Source organism: Staurois parvus, unplaced genomic scaffold, assembly GCF_062004578.1.
Source record: "Staurois parvus isolate SC_StPar_1 unplaced genomic scaffold, SC_StPar_1.0 ptg000105l, whole genome shotgun sequence".
NCBI classification, from domain to species: Eukaryota; Metazoa; Chordata; class Amphibia; order Anura; family Ranidae; genus Staurois; species Staurois parvus.
Genome location: NW_028317901.1, coordinates 5,357,029 through 5,374,134, shown reverse-complemented (window position 1 = coordinate 5,374,134; position 17,106 = coordinate 5,357,029). Strand labels below are relative to the sequence as shown.

General features: G+C 40.2%; 1 protein-coding gene across 6 annotated transcripts in view; it reads right to left on the bottom strand.

The window, feature by feature from the left end:
• The window catches only part of TLN2 (talin 2), a 307,615-nt gene that overhangs the window by 50,709 nt on the left and 239,800 nt on the right, over window positions 1-17,106 (bottom strand). For all 6 annotated transcript variants that reach the window (XM_089671420.1, XM_089671426.1, XM_089671424.1 and 3 more), the window contains 6 exons: window positions 14,268-14,387; window positions 12,855-13,052; window positions 10,310-10,449; window positions 9,923-10,016; window positions 9,370-9,459; window positions 9,159-9,281 (listed from right to left, as the gene is read on the bottom strand). In XM_089671420.1, the coding sequence (XP_089527546.1) occupies window positions 9,159-9,281; window positions 9,370-9,459; window positions 9,923-10,016; window positions 10,310-10,449; window positions 12,855-13,052; window positions 14,268-14,387 (765 nt within the window). The remainder of the gene's footprint in view (window positions 1-9,158; window positions 9,282-9,369; window positions 9,460-9,922; window positions 10,017-10,309; window positions 10,450-12,854; window positions 13,053-14,267; window positions 14,388-17,106) is intronic.

Genomic DNA, 17,106 nt, shown 5'->3' with positions numbered 1-17,106 from the left:
CTTTTGGTAGAACTCTCAAGTTCAAATAAAAAAACAAAATAAAATGGCCAGGGTGCTTCATATTAAAAAAAGAATTAGCTCTCGTTGCAATACTCACCTTGTTCACAGCACTTATCACCCCCACCTTAGACTCACTGCTCTACCTAGTTCTCTAGGTCCTCTTCCAAGCTGACTGAATGGCATCCAGCATCATTTACCCACTTCCTGAGCATTTGATACTAAATTTATTTTTCATACAATTAGTGCTGAGGGGGAGATCCAGGCTTGGTTTACATTGCTGCACTGTATTAACACGTGAACATGTGCATTATGTGTGTTGGTGCTCTGTGGTGCAGTTCATTTTTAATAGCACCCAATGCACCTCATCAATGTGCTTGTGCTACAGCACACCGCTAGGAATGGTAAAACACATGCATTGTAGTGAGTGGGAATTTTGCATTTATTGTAAAAAGTATTTCTTGGGGCAGAGGATTTCAGAGACTGTCAGGTTATATTGCAACCTATAGAAGGTCTGGAGATTGGCAAGATAAAAAAAAACAAAAAAAACTATGGCCAGCCCAGTAAAACCTCTCCTACTCCTAGCATGCCTCAGTTTTATGGCAAAGCAGTATCATGAGCACGATCATAAATGCAGAGTAGTGGGACTGGTGCCTCTGGTGAACTCAAAGAAATGCATTTACTGAAATAACAAAAATGTAAACAGGAAATAAACAGAACTGGGGCCTGCCTGCAACCCAAACAGCACTACGGAGGACCTCACCTCCAAGCATAGCATCAGATGAGGCCTGAACCAACATCTGGTATATCTAACAGAACATGTAAACATAAGACCAGGTGGCAGCCTTGAATATCTGAGAAACATTTGCTTGATGCTAAAAGCCAAAAGAAGTGCTCACAGATCTAGTAGAATGCACCTTAATGGGAAAAGAAACCTGATTGTTAAACTCATAAACCTGAATGATGGTTTGTCTAAGCCACCAAGAAATTATGGAACAAGAAGCAAGTTCCACCGTAACGAAAACCATTAAAAAATGCAGTCAGATTTCCAATGTGATGCAGTAGTTGCGAGGTTAACCCACGCTATTTAAACTACGGTGCCTTGAAAAAGTATTCATACCCCTTGAAATTTTCCACATTTTGTCATGTTACAACCAAAAAAACTTAAATGTATTTTATTGGGATTTTATGTGATAGACCAACACAAAGTGGCACATAATTGTGAAGTGGAAGGAAAATGATAAATGGTTTTCAAAATTTTTTACAAATATGTGAAAAGTGTGGCGTGCATTTGTATTCAGCCCCCCTGAGTCAACACTTTGTAGAACCACCTTTCACTGCAATTACAGCTGCAAGTTTATTTGGGTATGTCTCTACCAGTTTTGCACATCTAGAGAGTAAAGTTTTTGCCCGTTCTTTGCAAAATAGCTCAAGCTCAGTCAGATTGGATGGAGAGCGCATGTGAACAGCAATTTTCAAGTCTTGCCACAGATTCTCAATTGGATTTAGGTATGGACTTTGATTGGGCCATTCTAACATATGGATTTACCATTTATCATTTTTCTTCCACTTCACAATTATGTGCCACTTAGTGTTGGTCTGTCACATAAAATCCCAATAAAATACATTTACGTTTTTGGTTGTAACATGACAAAATGTGGAAAATTTTAAGGGGTATGAATACTTTTTCAAGGCACTGTATATCCAGCCAATGAAGGGAGATTTCCCCTAATGAGCTGAAACTTGCCAAAGGAATGGATGATGTTCTGGCTGAGGTTAGAACTACCTTAGGAAAGTACCTCTAAGCCTCAACACCACCTTGTTCCTGTAGGAGACTTTGCAACCAGAAACGCAACTTTGTGAGAGTGGAAAGAGGAATATCCCTCATCGGTTAAAACAGTCTCTAAAGTGCTAAGAGAACTAAATTTAGATTCCAAGAGTTACAAAGGGAGAATGCTGGGGGAGCTGTATGGGAGACACACTGTACACATGCTGTAGGTCTTAAAGAATGGGAAGGCAGAGGATTGTGGAACAAGATTGCAAATGTTAAGATCTGACCCTTGGTGGTAATGCACAAATGTTGGTCCAGCGCCACTTTCGAGAAGGCCAGGATACATTCCTTGGAGACTTACCTGAAAAGAAAAGTTACTCTACTTGCACCAAGCAAAGTATGCATTCCCCATGTGGTGATCGACCTTGTCAGAAGTAGACTTCCTAGCTTTTGTAGAAATCACTGATTCAGAGCTGCCCATCTCTTAGAACCCTGGCTTCAACAGACATGCTGCTAAAGAAAGCAACCGTGAAGCAGGGTGGAAAACCGGTCCTTGGAACAGAAGAACAATGGATAATCTGGAAGAGCTCTGTACAGGGAAATAAAAACATGCACGGAATATGCAGTCCATATAGTCTTAATAAATTCAGTAGATAGGGAATCAATTAGGCGACAATGCTCGCCAAATCTGGAGCGGAGGCCACGTACAGGAGACCACATAGAGTCTACTGCCTCACGTCCATGCGGTCTCCTGTACATAGGTTGCAACATTCGGACCCTCTGCACCAGATTTGGTGAGCATCGTTGCCTAATTGATTCCCTATCTACTGAATTTATTAAGACTTTTGAAGGAGGAAAAGATAAGCGCAGCGTTCCCAGACATTTTTCAGAGGTCCAAAACAAATCCACCATTGGACTACGGGACTGGGTCATTGAGGCTATCTCCCTGATGCGGAGTATTTTCATAAGCTCTGTCAGAGGGAAACCTTCTGGATTTATGCCCTAGACACCCTGTCTCCAGCTGGCCTTAATGAGGAACTGGAGATAGCAACTATATTATAACAGCTATTATCCTTGTGCAAGTTACCACCACCATTATTTTTAGGCATCATATACACAATTTACGATTTCTAAGTATAATAATAACATTGTCCTCCTCTACAGGTTTCTTCTTGTGGGTGGTCTACATTCTACATCTCGTGGGTGGTGATTTTTTAGTAAGTACTATATGTACAATTTGGAAATATACACAGGACAGATTAATTCTGTCCTGTGTATATTTTTCCTCCTTACATTATCCTGTCCTGTGTATATTTTTCCTCCTTATCTTATCTATATGTATTAATCGTTATAAATTATAGCAGCCCTTCCTCATCCCTTTTTTCTTTACCCTCTTTCCTACCCCCTTTATTTTTCCCGTATTCTCATTTATTTAATTTTTGATAATGAAATATCATTATCAATATGTTATTTATGCACATTTCATATAACAATTTGGGATATTGTTGTATATATCTATTATTTTTCTATGCTCATAAAACCCATGCTGATAAAATGTATGCCATGTTATGTATTGCCAGTTATATCAGATCATTTCTTCTGTCACAGTTTTACCTATTATTTCTATATACTGTATGCATCTGTGTTATTTCCCCATATATTGATCCTATCGTATTTTTAACCAAATGTTAGCATCCTTTTTTTCATCATATGCTTACTTTTTATGTAGTATTCTTTATGTATTATTTTTGTCTATTTTCACGTCTTCTCATGTAATTCTTATGTATTCACACGACACTCATTCCGTTTGTCTCCATTACCCTGTCAACCTCCCCTTTCACTACTTTTTCCTGTTCCAATCATTCCCTTGTCATATGCACCATCCACCATTCCTCCCTGTTTCCCATATAAGGCTCTCATTCATAATGCATCCTATGCTTGACAAAGGAGCGTGCTGGTCTGTGCCGAACCATGCGCATGCTCAGAAACGTGTCGCAATTCTATGATGTCAGACGCCGGCGCCACTGCTTCGGACATTACAGTGGGCTTTTGCAGCTCAGAGCTCTCCTCCCTCTCCAGCGCTACCCACTGTCCTACCTTGACATAACTTTATTGCAGCGATGAGGTGGCCTGGACATCCTTCTAATATGAGATTGTTTGACACTATAAATATGTGAGTTGCCTACTTACTTTTTAACTATTAAACTTGCTATACAATATGGAAGAGCCCATATAGTATTCACCCACGTGGAATTTCACATCCATCTAGGCCAGTCGAGCAGAGGAGCACTGGAATGCACTCCATCTCTGTTCAAGAAGTTTCAATGGAAGAAAATCAAAGTACAGGCTGTATCAATTACAAGGAGCCAAGAGAGTATCAACTGCTTTTATCTGAGGATCTCTTTACCTGGAGAAAAACATCCAGTTTGTTGCAGAATCTGCAAGCTGGAAGGTTCAGGTGTACCTCCATCCCGTGGAAAAGGTCCTAATACACCTCCAGATGTAGTGACCACTCCCCTGGGTCCAATCGCTGTAGACTGGGGAAGTCTGCCTGCCAAACAGTGCTCAACGCGGGTATGTGATATTCTGTCCAAGGCAGGATATGCTCTACCTCTCTTGCTGCAGAGAGACTTCTGGTTCCTCCCTGATGACTGATGTATTCCACAATCCAACTAAATAGAGATTGGATGATCCTCAAGTTGGGATGTCCAGTATTGCAGGGACAGCCAGATTATCCAAACTTCCAAACTGTTGGCTGGGAGACAAAATTCATCTAATGTTGAAATCCCTGGCATTAACAAGATCACCAGGACCCCTCCGCAGACAGACAGGATGGTGTCCATCCTGGAGATCTCATAAAAGATTAGAAAGAAGGACTACCCTGACTCTAAGGAAGGATTTATGAGCCCCCAAGCCAGGGACAACTTGGTCATTGATGCCTGACCTGAAAAGTCCAAAAATGACAGTGGAGAGCTTGCGGTTCCTTCTAGTGAACAAACACCTCTGACTTGAGCTGTGTCTACAAAAAAAGACAGTTATTCCAAACAATCAGTAGATTTTAATGCAGACTTCAAAAAAGTTCAACACCCGGCTGAACCCCTGCAAAGTCTGGATGGTCTGGGCTATATGTCCCCCTCCCCCAGAACCTGTGCCAGACGATTCCTTAACAGGAGATTATCCAAATATCTGCACAGTAAGGCTACCACAGAAGCCAACAATTTGTTGTAGAATTGAAGCACGGAAAATAAGCTGAATCGCAGGGTCACAAACTGGAAGTGCTGGGGACTCACAGCAAAGGAATTGCTGATGCGCTGAAAAGATGGAAACATACAGGTAAGTGTCCTTGCTGTCCATAAGAGACCACAAAGTTTTCCTTATGAAGGGAGGCTAGGACAAAACTGTTGGATTCAATGTGGAATGTCTGACCCCAATAGAGTTCAAAGATAGGTCAAATGTCCCTTTCTGGTTTGGAAACTTAACAGGTTGGGGTATAACCCTGAAACCATTTTTCCAGAGAGACTGGGGCAATGAGATACAGCAGACCTGCTAGGATTGCATGGCGATCTGCTAATCTGTGCAGTAACACAAGTAGGTTGGAAGTAATAAACCGAGGAGGGGGCTAGGTACAGTTTTCTAGCTAACAGCCCCTGGAAGCTACCTCCCGTTTCAATGCATATGAGAAGATGACTGCCCAAATGTCTGCAAAGGCTAACAGATGGCCCTCAATTTGGTAAGTGGGCAGAACCCCCATATAAAGCAGATATACAGTCAGGTCCATAAATATTGGGACATCGACACAATTCTAACATTTTTGGCTATATACACCACCACAATGGATTTGAAATGAAACGAACAAGATGTGCTTTAACTGCAGACTGTCAAACTTTAATTTCAGGGTATTTACATCCAAATCAGGTGAACGGTGTAGGAATTACAACAGTTTGCATATGTGCCTCCCACTTGTTAAGGGACCAAAAGTAATGGGACAGAATAATAATCATAAATCAAACTTTCACTTTTTAATACTTGGTTGCAAATCCTTTGCAGTCAATTACAGCCTGAAGTCTGGAGCGCATAGACATCACCAGACGCTGGGTTTCATCCCTGGTGATGCTCTGCCAGGCCTCTACTGCAACTGTCTTCAGTTCCTGCTTGTTCTTGGGGCATTTTCCCTTCAGTTTTGTTTTCAGCAAGTGAAATGCATGCTCAATCGGATTCAGGTCAGGTGATGGACTTGGCCATTGCATAACATTCCACTTCTTTCCCTTAAAAAACTCTTTGGTTGCTTTTGCAGTATGATTTGGGTCATTGTCCATCTGCACTGTGAAGCAGCGTCCAATGAGTTCTGAAGCATTTGGCTGAATATGAGCAGATAATATTGCCCGAAACACTGCAGAATTCATCCTGCTGCTTTTGTCAGCAGTCACATCATCAATAAATAAAAGAGAACCAGTTCCATTGGCAGCCATACATGCCCACGCCATGACACTACCACCACCATGCTTCACTGATGAGGTGGAATGCTTAGGATCATGAGCAGTTCCTTTCCTTCTCCATACTCTTCTCTTCTCATCACTCTGGTACAAGTTGATCTCGGTCTCATCTGTCCATAGGATGTTGTTCCAGAACCGTGAAGGCTTTTTTAGATGTAGTTTGGCAAACTCTAATCTGGCCTTCCTGTTTTTGAGGCTCACCAATGGTTTACCATCTTGTGGTGAACCCTCTGTATTCACTCTGGTGAAGTCTTCTCTTGATTGTTGACTTTGACACACATACACCTACCTCCTGGAGAGTGTTCTTGATCTGGCCAACTGTTGTGAAGGGTGTTTTCTTCACCAGGGAAAGAATTCTTCGGTCATCCACCACAGTTGTTTTCCGTGGTCTTCCGGGTCTTTTGGTGTTGCTGAGCTCACCGGCGCATTCCTTCTTTTTAAGAATGTTCCAAACAGTTGTTTTGGCCGCGCCTAATGTTTTTGCTATCTCTCTGATGGGTTTGTTTTGTTTTTTCAGCCTAATGATGGCTTGCTTCACTGATAGTGACAGCTCTTTGGATCTCATCTTGAGAGTTGACAGCAACAGATTCCAAATGCAAATAGCACACTTGAAATGAACTCTGGACCTTTTATCTGCTCATTGTAATTGGGATAATGAGGGAATAACACACACCTGGCCATGGAACAGCTGAGAAGCCAATTGTCCCATTACTTTTGGTCCCTTAACAAGTGGGAGGCACATATGCAAACTGTTGTAATTCCTACACCGTTCACCTGATTTGGATGTAAATACCCTCAAATTAAAGCTGACAGTCTGCAGTTAAAGCACATCTTGATCGTTTAATTTCAAATCCATTTTGGTGGTGTATAGAGCCAAAAATGTTAGAATTGTGTCGATGTCCCAATATTTATGGACCTGATTGTATCTGAGTATTTGGGGGACTTGAAAACACAGGATTTGTGGATGGACTGGAAGTAAAGCTTGGACTTGGCTTAGGAGGCTTTTGTCTAGAAGTAACAAAATGAACCCTTCTTGGCCTTCCCAGACTGAGCTCCAAGATTCTTCTGCTAGAGAATATGCACACTCTTGCTCCTGGTGGCAAATCTTGATGAGGGTGGGTGTCCGGGGCAGCTCCAAAGAGTATTAACCACCTCTGCGGTTGATATAGGATTTTTAAAAAAGGCACTCTGAGCTCCTAATAACGAGGAAGCTCCAAAAGCTCAGTCCACTCACAAAGTGACAGGGTCATATCTAGGGCTGTCCCATGGCTGGACTGGGAGAGCACTTTGCAGCTAATACATTAAATGTAGGTCTGAAAAGTACCACTATGCACAGCCCAGTGCACAAAAGTGATGTTCCAGGAAAGCTCCTCACATCCTGTCAGGTGGGATCTGGGTACAACACTCCAAAATCAAGTTTAGAAAAAGCTGACCTGCACAGCTGTGCAGAGAAACCATCTCAGCAGCAATGTAGCAATAATCTTATTTGAAGAAAAGACAAAAAGGTAGCTAGCAAATAAGGGTTAGGCTTTTCTTTGCAGGGAGGGGTTATAATGGGCTGGCCACAATTTTTCTCCTTGCCAGTGTCCAATCCTCCTGTATGTGGCAGTATAACCTGGCAGTCTCCAAATTATTCTTGTATTTTGGTGCATTAAGCAGCCCATTCAAATATAAAGGGCTGACTTAAAGTGGTAGTAAACAGTTACATATACCCAGTGAAATGGCTAGTCTCCAGTGAAGCACAGAGATTAAACAAATCCTCCTACATAAATTGTAAATGCAGTGTGTAATTTCTTCTTTGCTCTAGCATCAGGGGGCAAGGCTCTGAAGTCTTTACAAAGCTGACAGCTCTGAGCCAGGATTGGAAGGAAGGCGACACCCCCCTTCACACAGTACAGATAACAAGCACAGATGTGGATATGAGTCAGTGCTGCAGCTTCCTCCCTTAACCATTTTAGCAACAGGTGTCAGGAAAAGCTGACAGAAGTGAGTCATGCTGATAACAGAGGAAGAGGCAGCATACAGATATCACACTCAGAGCTTAGAAGAGAGAAGCATAGATGTATACACAGTACAGAAGGATATGTTTTTTCATATTTCATGCCTGAGGTTTACAACCCCTTTAATGCAATGCACCATAATGTGGGGTAATGCTCCACAACAATGTAAATACAGTTTTAAGGACATGTACTCCTAATGCAGTACCCTTTTTTTAGAGCAAGATACTCTCTCATAGCACCCTTTAGGGTCTATGCAAACAAGGTCCCTGAAAAAAATGACAGAACCTCTGGCATAAAAACACTCATAATGGCTCGTATTAAATAGGCGTTCATGAGTGTTTGCATTTATAAGCTTTGTTTTTCTACAAAAACATTTCCCTATGGTCATTTCTCACTTTTATCAATTTAAATCCCGAAACATGCCGAAAAGCTGATTTTGTGTGTTTGTCAAGCATTTTTTCTGCCTGAAACTATTCTCAAAAATGCACTTTTGATTTTTTTTTTTCTTTTAGCCTGTAAATGCTCCTCTTCAAATGTGCTTGTATAAGCCCAAATGAGTATGGACACATTGGCTAATAGAGCTGCTTCTGCAGGCTGAAAGAAAAAAACAAACAAAATGCCTATGTAAGCAGCATTTTTTATGCTCAGTGTGCATAAGGCATTACAAGTCTCATATCAGTCTCAAATATAAATGGAGACTGTGGTATGTATGTGCAGGGGGAGCAGAACTGGTTCCAGAATTTTTAAGAAGAGCTTGGGTTGTACCAAGGAAAATGCACATATCGGAGAACCTGGGGCAACCAAGTACTAGAAGTACAGCTGTACTTTACATATCTGCCCACAAAATCAGTACAAGTCAAGCCCTGCTTAACATATGACAAGGACTTAGAACCTCACCTGGGCAGCAGCTTCTGTAAGACCACACAGAGCCTTAGATGCTACGCTCACACATTCCCCAAAGGATGGCAAGTCTCCTGTTTTGGCATTCTGAGATATTCCTGCCATTGATTCTCCAAGAACCTGTTAAAAGGGTAGTAGAACAAGACACAAACTTTATTATCAGACTAGGTAAATTTGTGATCTCTGTAATACATGTGCATTACATTACCTTCGAGTTCTCCATCACACTTTCTATGCAGTCAAAGTATGAAAGGTCACTGACTGGCTCATTGGGGTTCTCAAGCATGCCCTTTACTGTCTGAAAGAAAAAAAAACAAGCAACACATTCTAAGAAGATAAACAGCCAAAGCAGGCATAACTCCATCCATGACTAAAACTCACCAAAATCTTACTGCAACAGATATTGTGGTGTGCCGGCTATTGGTATTATGAACTACTATTTTCATATAATTTAAAAAGGAATTTTCAAATTGTAGCTATATTACCCATTTCATAATCTCCTCAATTAGCTCACATAGCTAAATGACATATTTCCAGCATAATGTGATTTCAATTGAAAAGAGAAAAAAGGAGACAGAAACGATTTGTGTTCAAAGTGAAAAGTCCTGTGTGAAATGAAATCCGATATATGATTAGATGTATCTGAACCGAAAAAAAAAATTAAAATCAATTTAATAGCAGTAATTCAGCAAAGAGATAGGGGTACTGCATAAATATCAAGTCTTTAGACGCATATCAAAGTCTAAAATCAGAAAACAGACCTCCAGCTCACGCAGAGCATTATCACATTCCTTCTGTCCTGGAGCCTGCTGGGTACATAAAGTGATCAGTTGGTTTATGCTCTCTGTCACGGCCCTGGAAACACACAAAGAAAATTTCTGTGAAACTACAATGTGCATACTGGTATTCTGTTCACACAGAGACAAGCTTTAATATTTTATTCATTATGGAAGATAAAATGACAGTTTTGCATAGAAGCATGAACAAGAGAAAAGAAAGATGAATATATGAAGGAAAAAAAGAATTTTGGTTTGAGAAAGGAGATATAGAAACATTCTCATGTGTAGGAAAAGTATATATATATATATATATATAAAAAAAAAGCACTGAGATATAAAACAAACAAAAAGGTGACGGCTTTCTCCCACCTCGCAGCTGCCGCCAGAAGATTCTTGGCACTTGGAGCCCCAGAATCCACAGAAAGAGACTTTGCAGCAAGAAGCAGTTTGCTAGATGCCATTGAGATGGTCTTCAGATTCCCTATAACTTGCAGCTGGTCATCTTTGTTCTATGAAACAACAACTATGTAAGAGGTCTACAGTGAGTAGAACAAGAGTACATACAGGGGTATGAGACTGCATGGCTGTGACAGGCCTCCTTTCCAAGTGTAAACAGCTGCTTATAACTCCATGTATTCCGGTCTTGTCATACACCCTGAATTGCCACTCAGGTTTTGTTAATAAGTCAGCAATGCCCTGTCTCTGGTATCTCACTGTTACTGCATCATGTATTATTCAGCACAATGAACCTTATCCATTTCAGAACTTTGCAATGGTTCAAAGTCAATAAAATAAAGTGACAGAATAGGTACATATAAACCAAAAGAGAAAAAAATTCTTTTTTGCAATTCTGCTTTTCACTTTTGTTTAAAATGTGTAATTGTGGGGATTTTTTTTTCAAGATTCACATATGCAGCTTAAAGCATATCTTAATCCTATGTATACCCAAAGGGATACCATTTTTCTGGGTGACCCTACTTGAGCATCATTCTTTTCTGGTCTCTCAGTCACTTCAACAATCTACTATCACCATAAATGTTTATTAGTCACAAACAAATTGCTGATACTTTATGTATGCATGTATCATTATGTCGGTTTTTCTTTTTTCTACTTTTTACATTCTTCTATGTGTACAAGAAAAAAAATACAACTGACCGTTTTAAAGAATATGTAACACCGACATTTCATATTCTTCATAGGTGCCTGCTGTATTATGTACTTGCATGATAAAAACAATCTGTTTTCTTTGTATTGCTTGTGTGAAATCCCTGGTGTTCCTGTCAGTCCCTCTGCTTTATTATTAAAAACCAACCACACTAAGCAGGACAGCACAGAGTGGTCAGTTCTCTAGCTATGCTGGCAGCTAAGCCTGCTCTTCTCCAATGAACAGACTTGTCCTGACAAAGCATTGGCCAGAGCCTTGACACCCTGAGCAAAAACGATGTGTGCCGAATGGCGCTTGGTGTCATTCAACCCAGAAGAGTGGCGCCGCATCACTAATGGATTAATCTGTAGGGGCGGTGTACAAAATCAGGTGCGGCAGCTGGAGCTGCTTCTTTATTTTCAGGAGCTGATAGGGGATCAATTTATGTTTTTTGTGGCCAATGTAGAATAGGGATATTAATATTGAATTAGTTATAACAGTTCTTATAAGCAAAAAGAGAAGGCAACATTACATGAAGAATATATGTAAAAAATAAACGCAACAGCACTGAGTGAATTCATTGTGTTTTTTGTTCAGTGCTTGTTAAACTGTAAGCAAATATTGACATTTTAAAGTTAGATGCTACTTTAAAAATAGCCAACTATTATTTTATTTATTTACATAGTAGTGACTGAATCATACCAAATAACTCATACTTTACACAGCATCTCTCTGCTTTACCGAGACAATTTTTTTTTTAAATGTTAACTTTTTTAGTTTTAAATATCTGTACCAACACTCAGTTTAAATATGAAATTAAATAAATTGACAATATTAAAGGGCTAACTCCAGTTTTAGCAACTTGTTACACCCATATTAGGGCCCCAATCATACTTCCCGGTTGTTGCTTTTTCCTCTGTTTTTCACGTGCCGTGCATAGGGTAGCCCACTCACTTGAATGGGCTTGCCCTAAGCATGTAAAAGATGCTGCAGAACATTTTTGGGCATGCAACGTCATGCGACTACAGCACATTCCCTGAGCTTTTTGTTGTGCATTCAGTAAACACCAAGTGTGAATGAGACATGTGGGTGTAACATGTTGTAAAGCGGCCATGACCACAACCCCTGCAAAGCCACATCAGTAATTCACAGAGAACTGTAAATTAATGAACTACACGTCGTATTTGTAACTGCGGCAGATAAGCTAGCAGTTCTCAAAGTAAGGACCATTTTATTTAATGTCCCAGTTCATATGTCTAGAGCTCCGTATAGTGTGCTTTTAAGTCCAAAAGAAGATTCTAAGAAAATGACTTGCTGCAAAACAGACTCAGCACTGGTATTTTTGTTAAAGCAGCTCCTGCTCCCTTAAAGTGGAACTAAAGGCACAAATACTTAGCTTAGTTCCAACGCCTGTAATGTCGCTTACCAGCATCTTCTCCCCAGGTTCCTCTGGGTGCCAGTTTTCGGCTGTTTTGATTGGCTGGTGTAGGAGTGCAGTCATCATGTGAAGCTCATTTACAATCAGAGCATTGTAAATAGGCAGTTAAGTGTAATTTAACGCAGAAAAGACATTGCATATCTCTTCTGCAGTAAAAAAGCCTTCCTGTTTCCAACTTTTTTTTTTTGTTTTACGTTTAGTTCCACTTTAATACTGGATTCAAGCTGTTGCAGTGTTTTAAAAGGTATATGTTTTAAGTAAAGGCAATCCATTCTTTTGAATCGAGCAGTAAATTAAAGCTGTGACCACACAGAATTGCTGACATTTCATACCTGGGTCTGTCCAGCCATTTCAAGACCAGCATCGAGGAACTCATCAAAATCTTCACTGAATTTTCCAGAAGCAGCTGCCAGCTCCCCACTCTGGCCACGGGAAGCATGGACCACTTCTCCAGCAGACTGGTTAAGGTCCTCTGCTGCCTGATTTAGCTCACTCTGTGCCTCCTGGAAAGACTTGGTACTTGGAGGAAGCTAAATGGACGGTTAAAAACACACCTCTGTTATTTTCAAGACAAACACAGGCATGTACTGCATTAAAATGAACAGCAGTATACATAGTCGCTACTATGAAAAAAGGGTTTTCTGCAAGCAGTACTGGAATTTCAGCATTCCTAAACTAGTAAAATGAGAAAAGAAAATCATCTGAGAGAACAATTAGGCCTCATGCACACTGCAGCTCAAAGAAGCTGCTCCTTCAGCCATTTGAGCTTTTATTTTTCTCTGCCTGTTAACTCTCCTTCATGTTAGTCTGTGTGTCCATGCAAACTATAGGCGTTTCCAGATAGTGTAGTGGTAGGGGAGTTTACAGGCAGAAATAAAACCATCAATAGTGTGTTCAGGAGAAGACTTTTGGGCTTAAAAACCACTCAAAAGTGAAAAAACATGCATTAGCTCATGTTAATGCATTCTAATGACCAGAATTCAGGCAAATAGAATGAATTAACAGCAAATTAAGGTATTCGCATTAAGGTTCACGCATAAACGCGGCTTTTTAGTACATTTTTTATTCTGAAAGCTCCTGTAGTTAAAAACATTTTTCAGCTTCTAAGTGTGCATGAGGCATTATTGCTTTGTGATGTCTCTGCTAAATGCTGAACATGGTAAAGTTTTTTTTACTCAATATTTTATCAGGCGACTTCACATTCTAACATATGAGAAGCACATTTCAGACAAAGCAGCTAAAGATCTTCCAACCAGGTTTATATATCTGTATATCCCCAATAAAATGTATCCATTAGTTGCTACAAACTTGGAGACATCTGCTTTGTAGACATACATTTTGTGAGAAAACAAAACAGTTTTGCTTGTTATTAACAAAAATAGCATTTCATTGGAAAACACACAAACAAAAGGGTAGTTCTGAAGATAATGAGCTAAGGAGGGAGGACTACTGCAAGTGCTTGTCCTTTAAAACAAACTTAGGGAATGAGCTCACCCCTGTATGTGGAAAAAGGCTCTTAAAATTGTATCTAAATTTAGATTCAGGTATACTTTTTTTTTTTATAGATTTCGGGCATATGCAGTATTCCACAAACTTAAAGCCAAAAACCTTTGCATTACACATAAATTATGTCCAAGAGAAAAATTGTAGAATGCAGGGGCCATGTACAACAGGAAAGGACTATATCACATTGATCAAGTATTTTTACAATTTTGTCATTTAGCCTAGTGTGATACAAAACTTACCGAATCCACTAAAAGCTTTTTACTGGACTCTCCAATGCTCTTTAAGGCCATGTCCACATCCTTTTGCCCAGGAAGGCAATTCACACAGTTATTCAGTGAGTGAGATACAGCTTTTGCCACCTTTAAGAGGACAGTTAGAATTTTATCAAAAGAAAAACAAAAAAGCAGGTTTTTTTGTTCTCACTGTAAAATCTATTCTTGGAGCCATTGAGGGTCACAGGAAATCATTCACATTTGAGTTATACTTCCACCTTAAGGATTAGACATTGGAAAAATAAATAAACCGTAGGCCAGCCCAGGATAACCTCTCCTACTACTAGCATCACTCAGTTTTGTAGCAAAGCATGTAGTGAGCACTTGAGCATGGTGGAACTCCAAAAAAATTTTTTTACGGTAGTTTAAAAAATTCTTTTTTCTTTCTAGTTCATTGAGGAACACAGGAAGTTTTTCTTCTTCAGGACATCCAAAAGCAGATAACTGGGGACTGCCTGCAGCCCACACAGCTGCCCAATGCAAATGCAGGAAGCTTGCAGTCTCACTATATGCAGCCATGTCTTGGGCTAGGACCAACACCTGCCTGCTGGGCACCAGAGTGTCAGTCACAAACACTTTGTGAGTTCCAGCACCTGGCACTGACATAGACTGTACTTTGAAGCAGAGTTATCTCTGCCTCACAGTACACATCCTGGCCTTGGGGAGAGGGGAACAATGCTGGAGGATAGTGAACTTCACTGCAATTGTCTGTCACTGAAGAAGGGTAGGGGAATAATCTCTCTCGCATATAGAGTGCCTTGAAAAATTATTCATGCGCCTTGAAATTTTCCACATTTTGTCATGTTACAACCAAAAAAGTAAATGTATTTTATTGGGATTTTATTTGCTAGACCAACACAAAGTGGCACATAATTGTGAAGTGGAAGAAAAATGATAAATGGTTTGACATTTTTTTTACAAATAAATATCCGAAAAGTGTGGCATGCATTTGTATTCAGCCCCGTTGAGTCAATACTTGTAGAACCACCTTTACTGCAATTACAACTGCAAGTCTTTTTGGGTATGTCTCTACCGGCTTTGCACATCTAGAGAGTGAAATGTTTGCCCATTTTTCTTTGTAAAATAGCTCTGTCAGATTGGATGGAGAGCGTCTGTGAACAACAATTTTCAGGTCTTGCCACAGATTCTCAATTAGATTTAGGTCTGGACTTTGACTGGGCCATTCTAACACATGAATATGCTTTGTTCTAAATCATTCCATTGTAGAACTGGCTGTATGTTTAGGGTCGCTGTCCTTCTGGAAGGTGAACCTCTGCCCCAGTCTCATGTCTTTTGCAGACTCCAACAGCTTTTCTTCTAAGATTGCCCTGTATTTGGCTCCATCCATCTTCCCATCAACTCTGACCAGCTTCCCTGTCCCTGCTTAAGCATCCCCACAACATGATGATTTTCCGTTACACATAGCGTTTTGCTTTTAGGCCAAAAAATTCAATTTTGGTCTCATCGGACCAAAGCACCATCTTCCACATGTTTACTGTGTCCCTCACATGGCTTCTCACAAACTGCAAAATGGGACTTCTTATGGCTTTCTTTCAACAATGTCTTTCTTCTTGCCACTCTTCCATAAAGGCCACACTTGTGGAGTGCACGACTTATAGTTGTCCTGTAGACAGATTCTCCCACCTGAGCTGTGGATCTCTGCAGCTCCTCCAGGGTTACCATGGGCCTCTTGGCTGCTTCTCTGATTAATGCTCTCCTTGCCCAGCCTGTCAGTTTAGGTAGATGGCCATGTCTTGGTAGGTTTGAAGTTGTGCCACACTTTCTATTTTTGGATGAGGGATTGAACAGTGCTCCGTGAGATATTCAAAGCTTATGATTTTTTTTTTCATAACCCGACCCTGCTTCAAACTTATCCACAACTTTATCCCTGACCTGTCTGGTGTGTTCCTTGGCGTTCATGATGCTGTTTGTTCACTAATGTTCTCTAACAAATCTCTGAGGGCTTCACAGAACAGCTGCATTTATACTGAGATTAAATTACACACAGGTGGACTCTGTTTCCTAATTAGGTGACTTCTGAAGGCAATTGGTTCCACTAGATTTTAGCTAGGTATCAGAGTAAAGGGGGCTGAATACAAATGCACGCCACACTTTTCAGATTTATTTGTAAAAAATTTGCAAACCATTTATCATTTTCCTTCCATTTCACAATTATGTGCCACTTTGTGTTCTATCACATAAAATCCCAATAAAATACATTGACGCTTTTGGTTGTAACATGACACAATGTGGAAAATTTCAAGGTTCATGAATAATTTTTCAAGGCATTTCACACACACACACACACACACACACACACACATATATATTCATACAAAGAAACCAAAAACAAACAAGTTCAGAAATTAAGTGATGTGTAATAAAATGGAATGACACAGGGAAAAAGTATTGCACATGAAGAAAGGGAGGTGCAAAGCCATGGAATGGAAAGCCAAGACACCAGCTGAAATCTATCAGTAATTAGAAAGCAATCCTGTTACTTGTCAGTACAAACTAATGTCAGCTAGTTCAGTCTCAACTGATGGCCTATAAAAAAAGGTGTCACATTACCAAGCTATTTACAACGTTAATGTTGCAAAACATACTGATGGCATTGGTTATAGAAATTGTAAACTTCTGAATGTTCCAGTGAGCATTGATGGGGCCGTAATCCAGAAGTGGAAAGAACATAATTTCACTGTATATGACCAGGTGCTCCTTGCAAGATTCCTAACAGTGAAGTGAAAATAATCAGAAGAATTGTGCAAGAGCCAAGGACCACTTTTGGAGAGCTTCAGAAAGACCT